This window comes from Pavona decussata, unplaced genomic scaffold, assembly GCF_977016875.1.
Source record: "Pavona decussata unplaced genomic scaffold, jaPavDecu1.1 SCAFFOLD_315, whole genome shotgun sequence".
Taxonomy (NCBI): Eukaryota; Metazoa; Cnidaria; class Anthozoa; order Scleractinia; family Agariciidae; genus Pavona; species Pavona decussata.
In genome coordinates, this window is record NW_028145706.1 from 938,523 (window position 1) to 959,162 (window position 20,640).

At 39.9% G+C, this 20,640-nt stretch overlaps 2 protein-coding genes across 4 annotated transcripts in view; one reads left to right on the top strand and one right to left on the bottom strand.

The window, feature by feature from the left end:
- The window catches only part of LOC146454102 (uncharacterized), a 392,508-nt gene that overhangs the window by 299,417 nt on the left and 72,451 nt on the right, over positions 1 to 20,640 (top strand). The window lies entirely within an intron of this gene.
- Positions 1 to 20,640, bottom strand: part of LOC146454111 (uncharacterized) — a 143,928-nt gene that overhangs the window by 100,156 nt on the left and 23,132 nt on the right. Inside the window, exons 6-20 of one of the 2 annotated variants that reach the window (XM_085095849.1) lie at positions 19,178 to 19,263; positions 18,851 to 18,903; positions 18,574 to 18,764; positions 17,751 to 17,855; positions 17,650 to 17,668; positions 17,131 to 17,170; positions 16,693 to 16,999; positions 16,386 to 16,496; positions 15,859 to 16,049; positions 15,398 to 15,520; positions 15,084 to 15,154; positions 14,892 to 14,932; positions 13,771 to 13,867; positions 13,356 to 13,455; positions 12,176 to 12,683 (exon numbers count right to left, since the gene is read on the bottom strand). In XM_085095849.1, the coding sequence (XP_084951975.1) occupies positions 12,618 to 12,683; positions 13,356 to 13,455; positions 13,771 to 13,867; positions 14,892 to 14,932; positions 15,084 to 15,154; positions 15,398 to 15,520; positions 15,859 to 16,049; positions 16,386 to 16,496; positions 16,693 to 16,999; positions 17,131 to 17,170; positions 17,650 to 17,668; positions 17,751 to 17,855; positions 18,574 to 18,764; positions 18,851 to 18,903; positions 19,178 to 19,263 (1,601 nt within the window). In that variant the 3' untranslated portion in view covers positions 12,176 to 12,617. Of the gene's footprint in view, positions 1 to 11,573; positions 12,684 to 13,355; positions 13,456 to 13,770; positions 13,868 to 14,891; positions 14,933 to 15,083; positions 15,155 to 15,397; positions 15,521 to 15,858; positions 16,050 to 16,385; positions 16,497 to 16,692; positions 17,000 to 17,130; positions 17,171 to 17,649; positions 17,669 to 17,750; positions 17,856 to 18,573; positions 18,765 to 18,850; positions 18,904 to 19,177; positions 19,264 to 20,640 lie in introns of both variants that reach the window. The other variant, XM_085095848.1, reaches the window with a different exon arrangement.

Consider the following 20,640-nt stretch of genomic DNA (forward strand, 5'->3'; position numbering starts at 1 on the left):
TCGATCGCTTTAACCGTCTTGAAACAAGACTTAAAGTCGTTTATGTACGCTTTAACTTTTTGAGTTATTCGGTTGTGACTTTCTTCTGCACACCACACAACCATTTTTGGACTTTCTGACGCTTTCACCCAAGTTACCGAGGGAAAAAATTAAAGAATGACAAGAAAATTTCTTTCAAATACTCGCACCATTGTTGAATCTTTTGCCTTTTTTGCCTTACTTCTCCAGCGCGTCTATTCGGAAACTGGCGGGAAACAGGCGCGTACGCGCTGAACAGGCGCAAAGCCAGCGGTTGCTCGTATTAAAAAAAGCCAAGGGACATGCGCAGACAAAATGCCTTTCTGCTCCTTAGGCCCAGTTTAGACGCCGAACTTTTCATGGGCCGAACTTAATTCAAATTAAGGTCGGCGCAAATCACGAAAATCCTGCCTTTTGATTCAGACACCGAACGTAATCAGCCGAACTTAATTTACTTGAAGCAAAACATGCTCTCTACGAGAGACTGTATCTGAAATACATTATAATAATTTATGCATTAGGTTCGGCTTATGAAAAGTTCAACGTCTGAATGAAGGCCATTCCAAAGCCGAAATTCCCGGCTGGCCCAGGCGGGAAGAACGGCTGCCAGGGAGCCGTTCCAAATTGAAGCAGCCGTTCTTAACTGATTCAGACGCCGAACTTTTCATGTACTAAATTGAAGGTATTAGGTTCGGCTCATGAAAAGTGCGGAGTCTGAACTGGGCCGGGCCGTCTCCTACTCACAGACGTTTTTAGGGCTCGTCACGTTTATTTCCTCCCCCGCGAACGGAAATATGGCGTGACGAGCCCAAAGAACGTCTGCGTATGAGGCTAACCGGCATATCGAGTGAGTTATTTTGCTTATGATATACAGTCTACGTGCGGGTCTAGGGGTAAGATAAGCCTTCAGTGGCTATAAAACAATGAAAATAAGATTTATCTCGACAGAAGCCGGAAGACATTAGTCAAAGCTATAACTAAAATGTTACTTTCGCAATTTTGTAACATTTATTATAATGCAAAAGCTATAAATAAGCCCTAAGTAATAAATGATAATTGATATCATGTACACGCGCAATCCACCTCACTTTATGACATTTATTTCAAAACAAAGTAGCGTACTTCCTTAATGAAAACAGTTCCGGAGCATAGGCGAAGGGAGCAAGAGGACTACAAAGGCTTAGCTTCCAAACCCGCTACAAATACTTGGGAGTAACGCAGGAAACCAAATAAGCTCTGAAACAAACATACTCGTGTCAGCCAGATTTGAAAAGGCTAAAACGCGCGAGGGTGTCGCGTAGACTTCTCACTCTTCACTGAGATTCACGCATTCAAAAAGAAAAAAACCACTTCTTTCAGGTAAAATTTTTTTGTCCTGTCGCTTTCTGCAATACCGAAATCGGCGCTGAACTAGAAAAGAAATTTGTGCAGCTTCTATATTCGACTTTATTATATGGCTGGCTCCGCCAGCGGGCAAGATGAGTCAAATCCAGCGCTGTGATTGGCTACCCGAGCGGGCAAGATGGAGCTATCTTGCCCGCTCGGGATTACCCGTTGCCCGTCCGCTTGGCATCGAAAGTTTAATCCCAACAACAATGCAATCTTTTCTTCGATTTTCTCGTTGTTTTGGGGGAAAACGCTCACTAAAAAGTTCGGTAACCTCTCTCAACATTTACCTAAAGGAAAAGAAAGAGAATGGAATCGTCCTGGTGTGGTGAAAATTTTGTTTCAGCTACAATGAATGTGAGTTGAATCGGTGAGTTGCTCTGCGTGTAGTATTTTAGATAGAGTTGATTTTGTAAAACTTATTGTCTCAAGTCGAGTGCCAAATTGATAAGGTCTCTAGGTTTGCTGATGACTGTATTTAAATCATAGCGTAGTGGAAGTTGCGGTTAGTGTTTAGAGCAGTTCAGAAAAGTATTTTTTTCAAGTTCGCCGAAGAAGCTCACGTTTTTAATTTAGTTGCTTGTTGTAAACAACAAAATCTTGTCAAAGTTCCGCCCAGTTTTCTGATCCACCCGCTCTTTTTTTCGGCTTATGTTTGCATATAATCTCAAAATCTATTGTTTCATTCAAGAATTAATGACTAAAAGCCGAAAACTGTGTAAAAATGTTTATTATTTACGCCACCGCACGATCGGCTGAAAATGGCGAGTTTGCCGGATTCTATTCAAATCTTCCCGCTATTGCGAAAATCTAAATTTTTCGTTCTCAATAATTGTATACTCCCTTTAAGCCATTATAAAGTTAGAGCCCTAAGATAATTTAGGATTCCTTATTTTCCACGATTGCATGCTAATCCAAAAATGCACTGAAAATAAATCTTGCACCGGCCGGCTATGAAGAATTTCTTTCCGAGTAGAGCGGTTTCATGTCCTGTTTTGTTTTGTTGTCGTAGTTTTAACTTGTGGGTAAAGCCATATAATAAATCCTTTACCTTCGTCTCGGTCCATAAAAACGCAAAAAAAGAACTTGGCCAATATCCAGCCATCTTGACCGAACAAGCTTGGTCAATAACGCATATGTCTTGACTGAAATGTGACGCGGATCGTTTGTTGCGATGTTCCTGACAAATGAGCTCCACTGCATTTTACTTCCTTTATGGGTTTGTATGCGAACATTGAGATATAGCAATGATGGGCTGCTGATGCAAATCGACGTTTGGGATACAGAAAAAGAAAAGAAATAGAAAGACACAAAAAAATTAATTAATTAATTAATAAAATAAGGCCCTGTTCAGACTAGGTGCCTGTGCTAGAGCTCTGAGCCCGGGCACTATAAAGGACGTTGTTCAGACTCCTTGGTGCCCAAAAAGCAGTCGTGTTCTCCTTCGTCAATTCAACGCCCGCCAGTTTGTTTGCTGTATTGTAACGAGGCATGAGGGGAAAACGTGGGAACTGCCAAAATCTTGTTCACACCAGTGCCCGTGCCCAGGAACGGTGCCCGAGTACTACCTTTGGAGGTAACGCCGTGCCCGGGCACGGCGCCCAGAGTTTTGCTCGGGCACCGACAAAAAGCTCTGTTCAAACTAGTGCCCGTGCCCGAGAACCGGAAACGGGCATCTAATCTGAGCGGGGCCTAAGAGACCCCGGCCCCGTGTTTTACTGACACCCCGTGACATGGATTGGCTGTAACAAACGAATCATGGAAGGCGGCGGGGGTGTTCATAGTAAGTTCATGCACATTCTAGTTCACGACGTTTTGTTAGTTCAAGGAAATATACTCGTACCTTGTACGTTTTGCCTCATTTTGTTTCTTGGAAGAATAAAAGGTAGTCAATTTACAGAACCAATGTCCGCCAGAATACGAGACTACATCGAGTTTAGATACTTTTTTTATAGGCTTTAATCCTTATTTGTCCCACAAATGACCTGTGATGTTTAGCATACGATGATTAAATCCAAGGCTCTACCCGCTACAAATACCTGGGAGTAGTGCACGCCCTTCAAAATCAAATAAGCTCTGAAAAAAACATACTCGTATCAGCCAGATTTAGAAAGGCTAAAACGCGCGAGGGTGTTGCGTAGACTTGTCAGTCTTCATCGGCTGAGATTCACGCATTCAAAAAGAAAAAACAAACCTTCTCTTAGGTAATTTTTTTTGTCTTGTCGCTTTCTGCAATAACGAACTCGGCGCTTAACTAGAAAAGAAATTTGTGCAGAATCTGTATTCGACTGTCTTGACTGAAATGTGACGCGGATCGTTTGCGGTGATATCCCTGACAAATGAGCTCCACTGCATTTCATTTCCTTTATGGGTTTGTATGCGGACATCGAGATATAATAGCAATGATGGACTGCTGATGCAAATCGACGTTTGTGATAAAGAAAAAGAAAAGAAATAAAAAGACACAAAAAAATTAATTCATTAATAAAATAAGAGACCCCGACCCCGACCCCGACCCCGACCCCGACCCCGACCCCGACCCCGACCCCGACCCCGACCCCGACCCCGACCCCGACCCCGACCCCGACCCCGACCCCGGCCCCGGCCCTGGCCCCGACTCCGATCCCGCGTTTTACTGACACCCGGCTACCGACGTTTCGCTTTTTCTTTTAGAAATTGGCCATCCTCCCGAAACGCTGAAACAAATTTGATTTGCCCATCCCTAGATCCATATATCAGGGGGAGGGGCAGGGGGGTTGCCCCCCCCCCCTCCCCAGAATTTTTTGAAGTGTCAAAAAACAACTAATTAAAAAAAAGTTATGTGCAACAATCAATCTTGAATAATCCAGTTTCGAACTCATCGAGACCGCTGGATAAAAAGACAAAACACGCATTTAAACAGGGTAAGCCTCAATCTGCTGTAAAATATTCACAAATACCAGTGAGGAGATGAACTTTTCACAATTCTGTGTATTGTTTTATTTTAGGATTCAGCACTTTCTTTCTAAAATTTGTGAATATTTTGCTTCAGGTTGAGACTTACCCTGTATAAATGTGTCTTTTTGTCTTTTTATCCAGCGCTCTTGGTGAACTCGAAACAGGACTATTCTGACGCTGCAAGTGCCTTTTTCACAACCTTTAACAATTTGTTTATTACCTGACAGAATTCACCGCTAACATTTGGTTTTTATACAACAGCAACAAAGGCATTCCTTAATTCCTTGTGAATCGGAAATGAGAACCAAAATCCTTAGGACCGATATGTATTTGTTAGTAGGGAGTTAAAGATAAGACGACGGTGATGTTAGCGAAAACATTATCTATAAAGAGAATTTGCGTTCTTTTAAACTTCATTGACATAATTCCAGCTCGTTATTTATTATTATTATTTTTTTAATTTTAGGTAAATTCTCCTGCGGACGGATTCTAACTGCCCGATTACCAAGTTCCTTGTAAAAGAGAAAGGAAAATTTGTCGTTGTCTTTATACCTCCTCCTTCAAACGTGAAATTAGGCAATTCCACGAGGTATTCCGCATACAGTGACGGCAAAGAAATGTACCAAAAAGTGTGATGCAGGTGCAAAGTTATTGTTTTGCTTATAATTAGTAAATCTACACCTTTTTTTTCTCGTCTGCTTTTTTGACTGAGGGGGGTAGGTGATGTAGCTTTGCTTAACCAATTTGCTTCCCCCCCCCCCCCCCCAGTGATTTTAGCCTTACTACGGGCCTGCAGTTGTTATGTATTACTTCTGGCATATGCGCTTGCTAGTAATGTCCTGTAGAAGAGCCAGGTTAGGGGCCCTTTTTGCGGGTGAGAGAGGAATATCTAGGCCCAGGTCTTTACACACACGCTGCAACGGATGCCAAAGTCGGCCCATTGGCGTGGGCAAATGTTTAAGGTATGATGCCTTTGTTCCACTGTGAAAATCACCTGAAAACATTTTCTGGCAACTTAGAATGAATTATCTCTACCAATTGAGATGGAAAACAAACCGAAGTTCTAAGCCTTTATGTTGTGCTATTACAAAAGTACTTACCAGCTCTAGGTAACAGCAACTTCATTTTAGTTCAGTCCTGTGCCCTCATCGGTACTGAGTTTAAGACTTGCTAAGTGCCCTGTGATATCTTTCGTACAATCCTTGAGAGCAACACATTCAAAATGGCCAGGGTAATCACTAAATTGTCCGCAAGGAGTAGTCCGACTGAATAGCGTATTGTTGGTTTTCACATGACGTAATAAAAAACTGAAATTCATAACTAAAAACAATTTTGGGTTTTTTTCTTCATCACATATAAGAAAATCTAAATTTCCATCGGCTTGCTTGTTTACAGCACGATAGCATTCTTTGTTTTGAAAATAGAGCAGTTTGAATTTTAGATTTTTGCGCAGCGCGTGACAGAAGGATTGCTCCTCTAAACATGTCACGTACATGAAAACATCGATTTGCCTCGTGTTTTTTTTTAGGTCTGATCAGCTAACATGTAATAGCAGCGTTAACGTCAATGTGTGAAAGTTCAGCAGAGAGAAGAAAGGCCTTGAAATAGCCAAGGTAAACTCCAGATGTTTTTGCTGGTTTCCGGCCGCCATGTTGGTGCCCATCAGTCAGGGCACTAGCATGGCGTCCCATACTAAACTCTGTAATTTTCCGTGGCACATTTTCTCGAATAACTCGATTAGGAGATATCGCACAGCCCTCTGGCTTTCACACGTTGTTTATGTATCACTCTTCTACAACATATCAATTTCCTGACTTTATCTATTGAATGGTTGAGGATTTTATTTTTTCACTTGCGTGACGATGTGTGACGTGAAAACCACCTATTGTAGCTGCAAAGAGCCATTTAATACTCACACATTACTTTGAAGATGCCAGAGAATAATCACCCTCGAATTCAGTTGTGTGCCTCGGTTGATCTCCTTCGAAAACTGATTGGAAAAGTGCTAAGCAATTAAACCCCATATGTAAGCATCCCATGATGTTCTGGAAACCTGTGTTTAGTAACATTACATCATTGATTGCTAACACCGGGAAATGACAGACATTTAGATTCTAAAAATTATCTGGAGTGTTTGGACAACGACGTAAGTGTTCTGGAATGTTGTATTTGAATTGATTAGGAGATCCACCAGTAATTTCCGATGTTCAGTTTTTGTCAACTGTAGGAGAATCAGTGCGAAAACGTAGCATAGGTCATATCTGCAGCTACTCAGTTTGCGAATTTTGAAACTGTTTCCAGGTTGAACTTGGGGTTGCGTGACAGGTCACCGAAGTTTACGGGTCTCAGTCTTGGATGCGTGTGCTGTGAGAAAATGGATTCAATTAATAATCTTTACTGATTAATTAAGCAAATGTATGGTATTTGTAGAAACTTAGTGGTGCAGCATTAAAGGTAGCCTGCGAACAGCAGACGTATTTTCGGAGGTGCGACCGGAAATACGTCCGCGGTTCGCAAGCTACATTAAAGGGGAAAGAACGGGTATGTTTTATTTAACTAGACTGTTCACCGTCCCCTATTTTTCCGTGGGATTCTCGAGACCGGTACGCTTCGATGGAGCTGCCGCCATCTTGGTTTGTAAAGGCGAGCGCGATCTGGGGAGAGTGTCTAAGCTACCGAGGGGAGGGGAGCGGAGTTGGGAGGCGGCAGGAAAAATAGGGAGACTGTAACAGCTTCTCACTGTCTCGTGTTCCAGGGGCGTGCCGAAACTTTGTCGCCTCGACTAATTGAATCAACTAAAAAATATACTCCCCAGAGATAAATATGTCAAATTGAAGGAAATATGATAGTCCTTGTTACAGTACAGTTTCTGTACCATTTCGAAACAAAGTACAGTTGCGAAGTAAAATGAATTTGCGAAAGTCTTTCGAGTGAGGATAGGCATGAAAATACAGTACAGTACATCAGCTATTTGCAAAGTGAATTTCAATACAAGCGGAACACATGCAGTGAAGCTAACAGCGAAACCTTCAGATACATGCCGCATTTGTAAGATTTTAATATTTTAAAACAGCAGTCGGCGATTTCGGGAAGAAAAACAAGTACATTTCCACATAAAATTTGTTTAAGATTCCGGAAAGAGCTGGAGTTGCCAGCATTCCTCTAGCCGATCTTTTATAAGCACATCTTGGAGTTGAAGTGGATCCACAAGATGGGAAATCTTCACGTGTTTGCAAAAGCGCTTGCGACGAAAGCCACGATCAGCAACGTTTCAAGCGCTTTGTGTGTGTTGTTTTGCCCCAGAGAATTGTTAAAAAAAGTCGTCCCTACAGTTCGCTATCTACTTCAAAGCAGTCCAAAGAGACGGAAAACTGCAGTCTGCCGCCTGCCAAGCGTCCGCTGATTTTCAACCATTCTGAACCAGTTCCGTCCACCGTATCGACCCGTACCGGGACGAATTTTACACTGAACGTTTTGTTGGAAGATGCGAGCGGCGATGAGGATGTTTGAGAACTATCAGGCCTCCAAGCCGAAGAGACAAACGATTAAAATCAAAACATTCCCACGCCAGCCGTATCCACTTTTAGAACTGGCGGTGAAAGATACGTCAGAACTACTTTTGTCTAATTGACCAATGAGGTGTTGCCGTTGCTGGTGCAACGGGCCTTTTGAACGCGAGACGGTGAGAAGCTGTTACAGGCCCCCTATTTTTTTGCTTCCCCTCCCTCACTATACTAACACCCACTCCCGCTCCCCTTGGTAGTTTAGACACTCTCCCCAGATCGCGCTCGCTTTTGCAAACCAAGATGGCGGTGGTTCCATCGAAGCGTACCGGTCTCGAAAATCCCACGGAAAAATAGGGGGACTGTGAACAGTCTATTATTTAACTCTTTCAAACACTAATCACCAATAATCAATGTTAAATGGTGAGTATTTGTTTTGCTTTCTACTCGTAGACGGGAGTTGTCAGTTTTGAAATTGCTACAAATATTGTAAAACAGGCATTTCTTTTTCCCTGAAGATGTTTATCTATGAACAAATCTCTTGACATCCTGACGTCTTGAGGAATCGTCAAATTGTTTGTTTATTTGTAATTTATGTTCTTTTTCAAATTACATACGTACGACTTCAAGCGCTTGCTCACAGGTATTTTCAGCGCGGTCAAATAAAATACTCTGTATGGCTTAATATGTAAGCTTAGTTTATTCACAGTGGCTATTCGTACGGCACCAGTACGGCGACTTGTATTTGCTATTCGTACTGGAGTCCGAAGATTTCATAGGATTTCTCTGTAATTCCTGATTCTCGCTTATCCAAATTATTATATTTACCTTTAGAAGGAATAAGCAAATCCAGTGAGTGCCCTTTCTTTGAGCGAGAGAAGTTTGCGTACTCTCTGCTCACTAAGCGAACGAGCCACTCGCGACACTTCAAACTTTTTCCGAGCTACTAACATAAACTCGCACATGTCACGCAACCTCTTCTTCATAGATCAAACTGGCTACAATTAGTACGCTGTAGCTTAAAAATGTGCGAAAAGAATTTCTTATACCTTATAAATAGTTATAATACACTGGCTTGGATCGGGGGGTAAGTGACAACTTGGTAATTCAATGAATTTGAACTCACGTTGGTAATCCCGTACGAATTATTCTCATTTTTGCTATTCATACGGGAATTCTTCTTCCTTCTCTAGTAGGCGCAGTTTCAGTCATTGCAGTGAAAATTTATACCTGTGTCAGAAGGAGAGGTTTGTTCTGTTATCTTCAACATAATTTCTGTACGGAAATGCGAGTGTCCAATAGGTAAATTCTTCCATTAAGTGAAACTCCCATTTCGCGGCTTTCTGGCCGTACGAATAGCATCACGCAGGTTGGGAATACGGGAGTCCACGGAACTGCTTAATCAGTATACCACCGGTCAGGATCAGTTGTCTGAATTTCTCAACCAGGTTAGCGATTCTTAAATTTAATGATAATTTTTACTGATACTCATATGAGTCCCAAATGAATAGCAAGTACCAGTCGCTGTACGGTCTCTTCTAATCGCGTGACGTGTGCGTGAATATAGCGCAAAACAATTCCAAATGTCGCGAGTGGCTCGTTTGCTTAGTGAGCAGAGAGTACGCAAACTTATCTCGCTCAAAGAAAGGGCACTCACTGGATTCGCTTATTCCTTCTAAAGGTAAATATAATAATTTGGATAAGCGAGAATCAGGAATCACAGAGAAATCCTATGAAATCTTCGGACTCCCGTACAAATAGCAAATACAAGTCGCCGTACGGGTGCCGTACGAATAGCCACTGCGTTATTTCGTGTCCTAACGAATTAAGAACCCCTAACAATTCATAGCATTTGTTTCCTTTGAAATGTAAGCCCGAATGTAAGCAATACTTGTCGACAACAGTTTGCAATTTATAGGGGAGTCGACAAGGTGAATAACTAACCGTGGTAAACATGGCGGGATATCCAGCTCAAATTTGCTTTTCCAGGATAAGAAAAACCTCAGGGTATGTTTATTTTACACGATGAGGAACGTTTTTTAACGTCGAGGGACAAATTAACAAGACTGAGGTTTAAATATGCCTAATTGGAGTTAATAAGCTTCCATTTTGTCGATAAATCTTGTGTTATTTGAGCCGAACACATTGCAAAAGTTCTCTGATTTTCTCAGAGGGAAGTGTTGCGAGCCCGAGCTTGAAACTTCGCATGGTGAATGTTTAATAACTATATGTTAAGGCTGTAAAGTAAAATAATCGAAAACTGAGGTACTAGGAACACTTTTGTGCCGTTAAATATTACCTATATTTCGCCGCTACTTTTAGCGCTCTACAAAGGTGGTTTTAAAGTGCCCGCTAGAATCACAAAACGAATAGATTTGAAAATGCCTAGTAGTGGACAATAAACAAGAATAGTTGTTCATGGTTTGTGTAAAGTTTGACTTCAACTGAAATTATTTAAGCATTTGGCAGTGCTTCGTTCACGCACCTTATTTTGAACCTTCAGTTGGCCGAATAACCGCACTTTGACCGTATTTTCAAATTTTTGCAAATCTCTCAAAACTAAAAAAAGTGGCTGGAACTTTTAAATATGATTTTTGAAAATAGTTCCTTATACTGCTTAGGGTTGAGCACTGATTATATAGACGGTTGGCTTTAAAATTTCTGTTATGGCAGCCATTGCATAAGGACTTCTATGGATTCGGCGTTCTGCAAAATACCCCTGCCGTGCTTTTTCTGGTTCTGGGTGGTCAGAAAGATCACAAGTGGGAAGGTGTACATTGCTGTCCTCGTTATGAACTATCTTTACTTGCCACAAATAAAACGTTTTCGCCGAAGGGGCGTGCCTTTAAAATGAATCAAGTATTTTTGCTAACGTCGTTTTCAAAATTTCAAGTTGCTTGCAAACAGTGTTTATGTCAAATTTTGTCCTCATTCCCTAGCAAGGTAAAATTGGGCTTTAAATGAACGTTAAAATAATTCCTAATGCCTTCAATATACTGTACTTCTTACCTTCTTCGGTTCATTAAACTCCGCAGGGAATGCTTCATGCCGGCGGCATGAGCGCGTTGACAAGAATTTTAATGACGTGCGAAAACTCTGAAAACGTTTCAAGGTCGAAAACACGATTTTTGTTTTTGCGCGAATTCCCCATCTTCATATGAATTAATAGGGTATGTAGATATGCCAGATTTCAACGAAATTTGGCCACATTGTTTCTCAGATGTTAATGCGTCAAAGGGTATCAGGCTTTTACGAAATTCTTTATATTTTTCGCGTGACGTGTTAACTTCTGACGCGACCACAAAAATTTTCCATTGTCCAACTTTAGGATGGGATTTTTCATAAACTAATGGAAATAAAAAAAGCCTGACCAATTTGTTAGCCTATTATCTCCTGATTGATATTGTGCAGTTTGTTTGGTTGTGCGCCTTCACGTGAGAGTAGGTAATTTAGTTAAGTACACGTCGCTAACATTGAATTTGTAGGCCTCTGAGCGCTTGTTTATCCAACAAAATAAAAAACATAGATATTTTGGCAAACTTCAATTTATTGGCTTTACAGTAATATATAGTTTTTCGTAGTTTTATCGAAAGCAGCGCGCGTAGCAAGATTTCCCTGAAGAAACTCGTAAAACCTGTCAGTAACCTTGCTGTGCGCCCTTTCTGCATCAACAGCCCTTAAGCCATCTCTACAAGGTTTCTTTCCTCTTAAAATATACCAAATATAAACCTGTCTGAATATGATTAAGGCTGCATTTAATTAAGGTCCAAGAACACAGCTGAGGACCGATAAAGGATACTAAAGGAATGAAGGACTTTTACAAAATAATGCTGGTTACAAAGTAAGCTTTTCTACAAGCATGACAACATTCTTTGCCAAGCCAATAGCAGTATTCTTATAATCGCAAAGTAGAAAATAAAATCTCTATGCAATTAATGTAAATGTTAGCTGAAAAACTATACCGCTTCTTGTACCATTAGGTACTTAAGTACCGTTTATTGGAAACCTTTGATTAATTTGAGTTTAGATTTTACTGCCTTGCAGTGCTTAGATAATATTTAAATCATACTATTGTTCAAGAAAAAAACGTACTGTTCTTTTCACGTGATGCTTGGGATACATCTAATCATACATACAGAGTAATCTTGGTCCCCGGGCATGCGGGGTTGCATAAAGTATCTTCAGATAGGTGGAAAGTTCCTGCAACAACTCTCTGCATTGCGAAGGATTTTCTCGAGCGCTATATTGGATCATGCGGCTGAAGGCGGTTTACTGAAGAAAGGGAACGCAAAGTGAAGCTGTACAAAATCCTTGGGAAGGAAAGGAACGACTGTTTAAATCTCCCACTTATCTTAAGAGACCTTATGCAAACCGACCCAGGTCTCTACAAAAAAAGTCATTGACGAGGACAAATTTCCCTCTTTAGAGCAAGTAAGATAGTGGCCATTGCATTAACAATGCTCACATAAAACTGCGCAAGTTCTTCTTTGCATGGTCAACTAGTTTTCCCTAACAAACTCAGAAGCTACAACCACCATAATTAAACAGCTACTATTAGACTAGCCAAACGCCAAAATTCCGTGAATTATACTGTATGAACACCACTACTTGTTATCGACTAAATTTCTAAAACGACCACTTCATTCTAGTCTATAATAATTTGAACGCGATAACTTCGTTTTCCTTTCGTTGGTTAATACGCCCGGTACACTATCGTGAACTGACTACTGAAATTAGTACTGGAGAAAGAGACATTCACTTCGTCTGTTACGTTTACACGTTTAAATCCTCAACTTTTGCATACAACTGGTTGTCGTAAATGTGCATGTTGATCAGCTTCTGCAGACAATGAAAGAAAGGAAGGTATTTTTCTTTGTTTTAGTTCCCAACATAAACAAAACATCTTTCTTAAAAACTAAATAAAAAAAATAGTTAAACAATAACACAGTAAAGTAAACCTGATTAATCACAGTACACTTGAAATGTGGTGCATCACCCGTACTTAGCATAGACGTTTTTTGAACCCCGCACGGCAACCGGAAATTAAATTTTTCCTTTTTTGGAGCGTTTTCACGCCATCGCGGTTGTAACGTCAAGCCACAGTTATCAACAAGAGCTTTTCCTGTCCGTGGTAAGGAGCAAAACCACGCTAAAGAAGGAAACATTCGACTTCCGGTTGCGGTCCGTGGCTCACGAGCGTCTGTGCTTAACTGCTCCCTTACGTCCCTTACGTTAAAACTGGCAGCGTATGTTCCGATGTTACCTTTAGCCATACCATGAGTATACTCTAAGTACAATTTCTCTATAGATCTTTAAACGCCAGAAATTGGAATTCCTTAATTCACAATGAAACTCGTCATAATGGGTATTTTAAACATTTTGGATGCAATGCCAACCAAATTTTTTCAGTAAATCCAGTTGGGAATTACGAAACAACGAGAACAACACTAAAAAAAGCGAGCTTTGTTCAAAACTCAACTCGTCAGATTTGCTGCTTATATTGAATCTCACCTTGTGTTGATTTTCCATTTTTCTCAGCTGTTTTGTTAAAACAGTGAATGCAGGTCTTGCTTCGGGTTCATTTTGCCAGCAACTCATCATTATCTGATACCTGGGAAAACAAATTTAGCATTTCTTGTAAGTTCTTTTCCCTACCTAATTCTGTTTGTTACGTTTCCTGATATTGACTGTCGTTCTTTTCCATTGATACGTTTAGTGTAATAAAAAAATTTATCAGTATCTCGCAGCAGTATCTCGGTCTCGCATAGGATAAAGCTATAACTAGCGAAAATACCCAACCACACGACCATCCGATATCGTTGGGTAAATGCATTCTCCCCACCCGGTAGCAAAGATATTAATTTATTGTCAAAACCAAATGAAGTTTTCTATTAGTATTAAACGAATAATGGTGCGTGTTGCTTACAATTCATCGTCCACGTGCTGTGGTTTAGGCATCCTGTATCCTCCCTGGAGTAAGCTCGCAATTTTCCTGCCATCCATCCGTGGATATGGTGAGCCACCTGAGCCAAGAAAAGTTTCAGAAGTTAACTTGTTTAGATCCAGGAGGCAATAAATGACGAAATAAGTAAATAAATAGTTATTTATGTAAATGCTTACTTATTTGTTTATGAAATTAACAAATTTTAACGTAATTAACGGCAAATAAATGTAAATATATGAAACATATATTTTGAACTGCGGATGAAAGATCAAATAGAAGAAATATTCTTGCAGTTAGAACTAAAGCACTTGCGAAAAGAAAGCCTGAAAAAATTCAGGGGATTCGAACCCATCACCTCTGCGATGCCGGTGCAGTGCTCTACCAGCTGAGCTATCAAGCCAACTGGGAGCTGGTCGTAATAAATAAATGAAGGATGAATAAATAAATGTACGAATCCCATTCAAGCCTGAATTTTTTTCAGGCTTTCTTTTCGCAACTGCTTAAGTTGCGTACTAACTGTGAGGATCTTTCTTCTATTTGATCTTTCATCCGCAGTTCAAATATATGTTTCATATACTTACATTTATTTATTTATTCATCCTTCACGGGCATATTACGAACTCAAAATACGACCAGCTCCCAGTTGGCTTGATAGCTCAGTTGGTAGAGCACTGCACCGGCATCGCAGAGGTCATGGGTTCGAATCCCGTTCCCATTTTTTCAGGCTTTCTTTTCTTTTCTTTTTGGTAATTAACTATTTGGTAATTATCGGCAATAAGGTTTTTCCAACCATGCTTGTCTAAATTTTGATGAGAAATTTTAAGTTTTTTACTACTAAAGATTAAATTTCTACACCATTTTAACACCTCTTTACTCATTCCGACTCCTCTCAAGTCAATAAGAATGGTTTGTATAGTTTTCTGCACTATTAGAGAATAAAGAACATTCACGATAAGATCGCCAATACAAGATTATAAGACGTCATTATTGCACTTTGCAAACTTCAGAGAACATCTCAGGAACACAAAAAGAAAAAAACCCAGACTTAGTTTAAAAAAAGTTACAAAGTTTAAAAAATCGAGTTCACATCTATTATTTGTTACCTATTGTGAAGATTTCGTAGAGAACAACTCCATAACTCCATCTATAAGAAAGTGGAAATAAAGAATGATTTCCTGTTAGTTAATACATATAATGACAATATGTTTATTCAGATTTCCTGAACCGTTTCGACTTTCTGTGGAAGTTAATGGGTAAAATCAGCTGTTAAACAACTCTGCTACAGTTATACTTACACATCACTCTTGGTGGTGTATGTTCCATACAACAACGATTCATAAGCTGTCCACTTGACTGGTAGCCGACCCTAATTGTTGAAAGGTACATGGATTATTTTAGGTTTATTAACTAGTACAATCAGATTAATGTAACACTTTTTCATTATGTTTACGTGATTTTTCGATTTTTCTAATCTCGTTATTGCTTTGAGAGTTTATATATGTCATTTGGAAACGGGGAAATAATATGTCTCTTTTCTCAAAGAATGCAATACCTCTTCAAATTAGCGAACAATATCACAAATTTTTTAGGACTTTTCTTAGTGTATTACCCGCGTTTTCCTTTCATAGATGTTTTCCTGCTGCACATCCCTTGCCATTCCAAAGTCTGTCACTTTACACGTTTCTCCTTCTCCAACCAAAACATTACGAGCAGCAAGATCTCGGTGGATGATCTGTAACGAAACACTCATTAGTTCCTAATGGCTCGAGTACGCCAGGCAATCCTGATGCAACTGGTTTTTACTCTTTTTTTTCTGTGGTTGTTGGAAAGTTGTTGTAATATCAAGAGGTCCACTAGGGGCATTTTCATTGTTTATGTGCCCCTTATGGCTCGCGTACGCCGGGACATCGTCGTGCAACTGACGGCTACCCTATTTATAACACTTGATTTTATAGTGCCTCTACCAATTTGGCTTTATTCATTAATATATCTCCTAATGCATCATTACAATAAAGACTTTCCACTGTTTGCTTAAAATGGATGAGATGAAGTCGGAATACTTTTATTCACCTTTCTGGAAGACAGATAACTCATCCCATCTGCGATTTGCCAAGCAAACTTCATCAGCTGCTCTGATGTCAGGCTAGTCTTGGGTTTGATATCCGGGTCTTTGTAATAAGTGTCATTCAATCCACGGCTCTTCCTCAGGTAACCCAGTAGATCCCCATACGGGACATACTCGATCAACACCATCAAAGGCTCTATGAATTAAAAGAAGAGACAACTCAAAAAGTTGCGCTTTGCCAAAAAGTCGGAGACAATTTATGTTATGTCATCAATCCGTTGTTTCTATATAGCGTACATCTCAAGAGATATTACTTCTGGAATGAAATTTAATGCGCTCTTTTCATCATTAATAACTTAAGGCAAACTCTGAAACTGTGGTAAGTACTCTGGCACGGAATTACCTTTCATTCACGAAGTAACTTCGTGCCATGGAAATACTGTGTAAGTCGTGAATAGCCGTCTATTAGGACAATTAAAAAACACCCATTGAGAAACTTTTAAACGTGATTATGTAGAATAAAACTGCTTACCAGATTCAGTGACACATCCCAGCAGTTTGATTACGTGATTATGAGGTTTAAGCGTCTTCATCAATTCAAGTTCTGATAGCAAGTCCTTCTTGTCTGTTTCGGGGGCGTTAGCTACAAGTAAGCAATGAGGCAAATTATAACTGAGAACAGAGTGCGTTAGCGAGGCATTATCCAGTAAACAAAAGAAAACTCTATTGAAAAAAAAAAAAAAAAGGATTAAATTAACATCTCGTTTGCGTCCATGCAACGAAGAATTTTTCCAATAAAAGAAAACAACTCAGTCAAACCAGTATCAAAAAAGTGTTACCTTTCAGCATTTTAATAGCAACAGTCGTCTCTCCGGACCTGAACGGGAGTTCTATTGCCGTTCCCTTAGCAACCTGACCAAAAGCGCCTTTACCAATAATCTTTTCCACAGTCACGTTGTTTTTTTCTACTTCCCAGGAGCGTGTCTGTAGATTAAGGGGTGCGTATTCGGCAACTGGAGAAGGACTTTGTGATTGACGGGTGCGGTTTTGTAGGTCCATGTATGTAGCACCAGGCATCGTTAGCTGTTGAGTGGAGCTACTTTGTCCAAGATGACTGGCATTAACGTCTTCCATTTCTACTTCATTCTGAAAAAGGAAATATATTTTGTCTCTTCGTGGTGTAAGTCTAAAATTAATAGACTTTATTTCAGAAGGAATCGAAAATGATTTCATACATTGGGTGAAAGGCGAAATAGTAGAACTAAAGAAAGACTTACGTCATAGAATCCTTTATCACCAGGAGGCACCTCATATTGTCTAAGGATGGAACAAAGGTCTTTGTAAGAAAGTCAATTCTTACTTAATTCAGGACACTGCTTCTTGTTATTTTGCATTGAAAGCTGATTGGGCGCGCGGCGACTTTGAACCTGAATAACTTTTTGGTGGGGTACCAACAGTTTTCCTCCCCCCCCCCCCCCCCCCCCCACGTTTCCCAGAAGACAAAACAAAAAAAGCCCGGTCTAGATAGGATTAATTAACCTTCAACAGTTAGCATGACCATAAAATCTTCCACTTTCAGTTTAATACAAAGTAAGTGAAAAAATGTTTAGCATCAGCAGAGGTCTCCGAAAGCCGATTTACGCAAATACAAGTGAGGAAATGACTTTGCTTGTAATTTTGAAGAAATGATAAAGGAAAACATAATAGCTTTTCCCTTAATTAGCATTCAAAATACTAAAAATTTATTGATTTGAAAATAATAATGATTAACTGTATTCTTTTGATCAAATCCGTACCTTTTCTTTTCTGCAGTCCCTGAGAAAAAGGATAAAAGTCATCATTCATTAATTTAAATACAAGATTCTTTGCCAGAAAGATATTTTAATGAATAATTTACCTTTCTTGCGCTGCCAAATTATGAATACAAGGAGAAGAATGATGATCAACACAAGAACCCCGATGATCGCTAGCAAAATGACGTCATTACAGGAGCATTTACATTCTGTGAGCACAAACAAATAAGAAAGCATTTGAAACACGAACAAAATTCATTAAAACCTTCTCTTGGTAAGAAAAAAACCGGGTTTTTTTTACTTAAAATAGTAAGCAATTGACTAAACTCCAAAACAAACAGATTTCTTGTGAGTTCCTGGAGCATTATATAATTTTACAAATAGCAAATTACCACTTATTTAAAAAGGCGGTTGATGGAGAGCTGAAGTAGTGTATGTGGAGGTTTCAAGTGGCTGTGTGTTGGATTTAATAAGGGAGTCTGCGTGTCGAGCATTGTGCCGAGAAAAGAGGACAGCTGGTGCGTGAGACGAAAACTGTAGGTCACAAGGAGCGCGTAAGTATAAGAATAAATTAAATCTGCTAGCTTATTATACTGTTGCTGAGTCCATTCTTGAAACTTAAGTTCTTACAACTCTATAAAACCATGTAGCTCCTTTCGCGTAACGGAAAAACCTCCTTGCAATAAGGCTGTTGTTACTGTTGTTGAGGTTTGCAAGTTGAAACATTAACTACCTACTGAAAATGGTTTTACTCAATTTACTCACTATAACGTAATCATCATAATCCTTTGTTCTACAATGAAATCGTAGTGTCATGAATACTCCATTTATCATGGCGACCTACTACACATTTTATAACGAATTTTATTCAGCTGTTTAAACGTTAGCATAAGCAAAAGTAAATGTGACACAAAACCTTTACTATACCTTGTGTGCCTCCGGTGCTGGTAGGTGATGAGGAAGTGGTTGAGCACGGAGCCGACTTAATTGAATTGGGATCCACATTAAACGATCCGAATTTGTTTTGTTCTGCAGCAGTCTTAATGGTAGATATCACAACGTTTTCAGCTACGTTTTGATTGAATCGCAGAACAAGATCAACGATCACACTGCCACACCTAACAGATAAAAATTGAGAGATTGCTCAGCTGCACCTGTTCAAAAAGCTTGCAACAAGGAAATTAAAAGGTGAGGAAAATCATACCTAACTGCGACTCCAACACCTTTCAGGCCGAAAGGTTCTAGTGTCTTCTTAACCTACAAAGGAAGATAAAAATAATAAATCGGGCCACGAAACCAGCTTCTATCTGCATCAAGAGTAACTGTCTCTTGTTACGTCTAATCCGTCCTTATGAACTCAGAAAATCATAATGGTCAGTTATTTTTTGCACACGTATAAGTTAAAAATAGGAGTCAAACCTACTCATGGTTGTAAAAGGGAGCGTTCAGGGATTTTTACCTTCCCTTTGGTATGTAATACCAGTTTAGCTTTGTTAACAATCGATTTAAGACAACACAAAATATTTAATACCTCTGTGCGAAACTCATCTTCTGGAAAATTATTACAGTCTTTGTTGGTTATTGTTAAAGTCACCACTCGAACGAACTCCGCAGATTCTACAGAAAGAGCAAGAATTTGTTTACATGTTGAACGTAATGACTTGTTAACACCAAAGTAAGCCATTTTCAATTTTGTAGGAAATATTGTCAGCCATTATTGTTATATTATTATTTTATTATCAGGCTTCACTTCCCGTGCTGAAGGACGCGGAGGTACTTGGAGAAACACTTGTTGAAAAAGAAGCGTCCTATAAATACTTCATAGCGCAAACCGGATTTAATGAATAATTAATTTCCTTTGAATCGATTTAATATACCTTTAAATCTGAGACATACTAGGCTCATTTAAAGGTTAGGTCAGAATTATTAAACAAGGACCAAAAGCGGATAGGAAAAGGGAAGGAGGAGGTGGAAAATATGAGATGTTCATACGGTTAATGCTACTGAACGAATGACCCCGTGGTAGCAAGGTCACAAATAGTTAACCTCCGACAATAGATAGGGGGCTCATTTCATTGAGGAGGCGCGGTGGTGTTGTGGTTAGCGCGTCGGACTTTCGATCGGACGGTCGGAGGATCTGAGGGTCGTTGGTTCGACGCGGTGGTGTTGTGGTTAGCGCGTCGGACTTTCGATCGGACGGTCGGAGGATCTGAGGGTCGTTGGTTCGAGGCCAGGTTGGTCTCTTCATTGCTGTGTTGTTTCCTTAGACAAGAAACTTTGCTCCACATTGTCTCTCTTCACCCAGGTGTATAAGTGGGTACCGGCGATATACTGCTAGGGGTAACCCTGCGATGGACTAGCATCCCATCAAGGGGGGAGAAGCAATACTCCTAGTTGCTTCATGCTACAGAAACCGGGCTAAGCTCCGGCTGTGTGCGCCACTTAGGCTCTTGTGCGTCTTTACCTACCTTACCTCATTTCATTGAAATGCGTAACCTCCAGCCCTTGTCTGTCACGTAAACCTGGCGAGCTTTGTTCGATTACATATCATTATACGAAACCCGTTGGCGACAAATTATTTAAACACTTGAGAAAAGACCGAGAGAAAAACATAAAAATTCTGTTCGTCAGCAAATGTTTCCTAACCTGTTGTATTATTAGAAATAAAGCAATTCAGCATCCTTTAGGTGGGTTTTAAAAATGCATAATGATTATTTCATTTCGTTCTGATGAGAAAAGCTCGGGAATGATTATTGCTTTCCTGGCTCACTTCTTTAAAGGATCCATTTTAAATGCGTCTTGGGACGTCATATAGCCTCTTTGCTCGCGTTAACACTATTCAGCCGGCTTGGGCGTTTTATAAGTTCCTGACCTCTTCGTAACTTATTAAATCTATGACAATGGAAGAACATTTTTCTTTGGCGTCCAAAAAATAAGATGATGACGTTACTAATTACTGACTGATTACCTTATTGGTTCTCCACAGCCGCCATC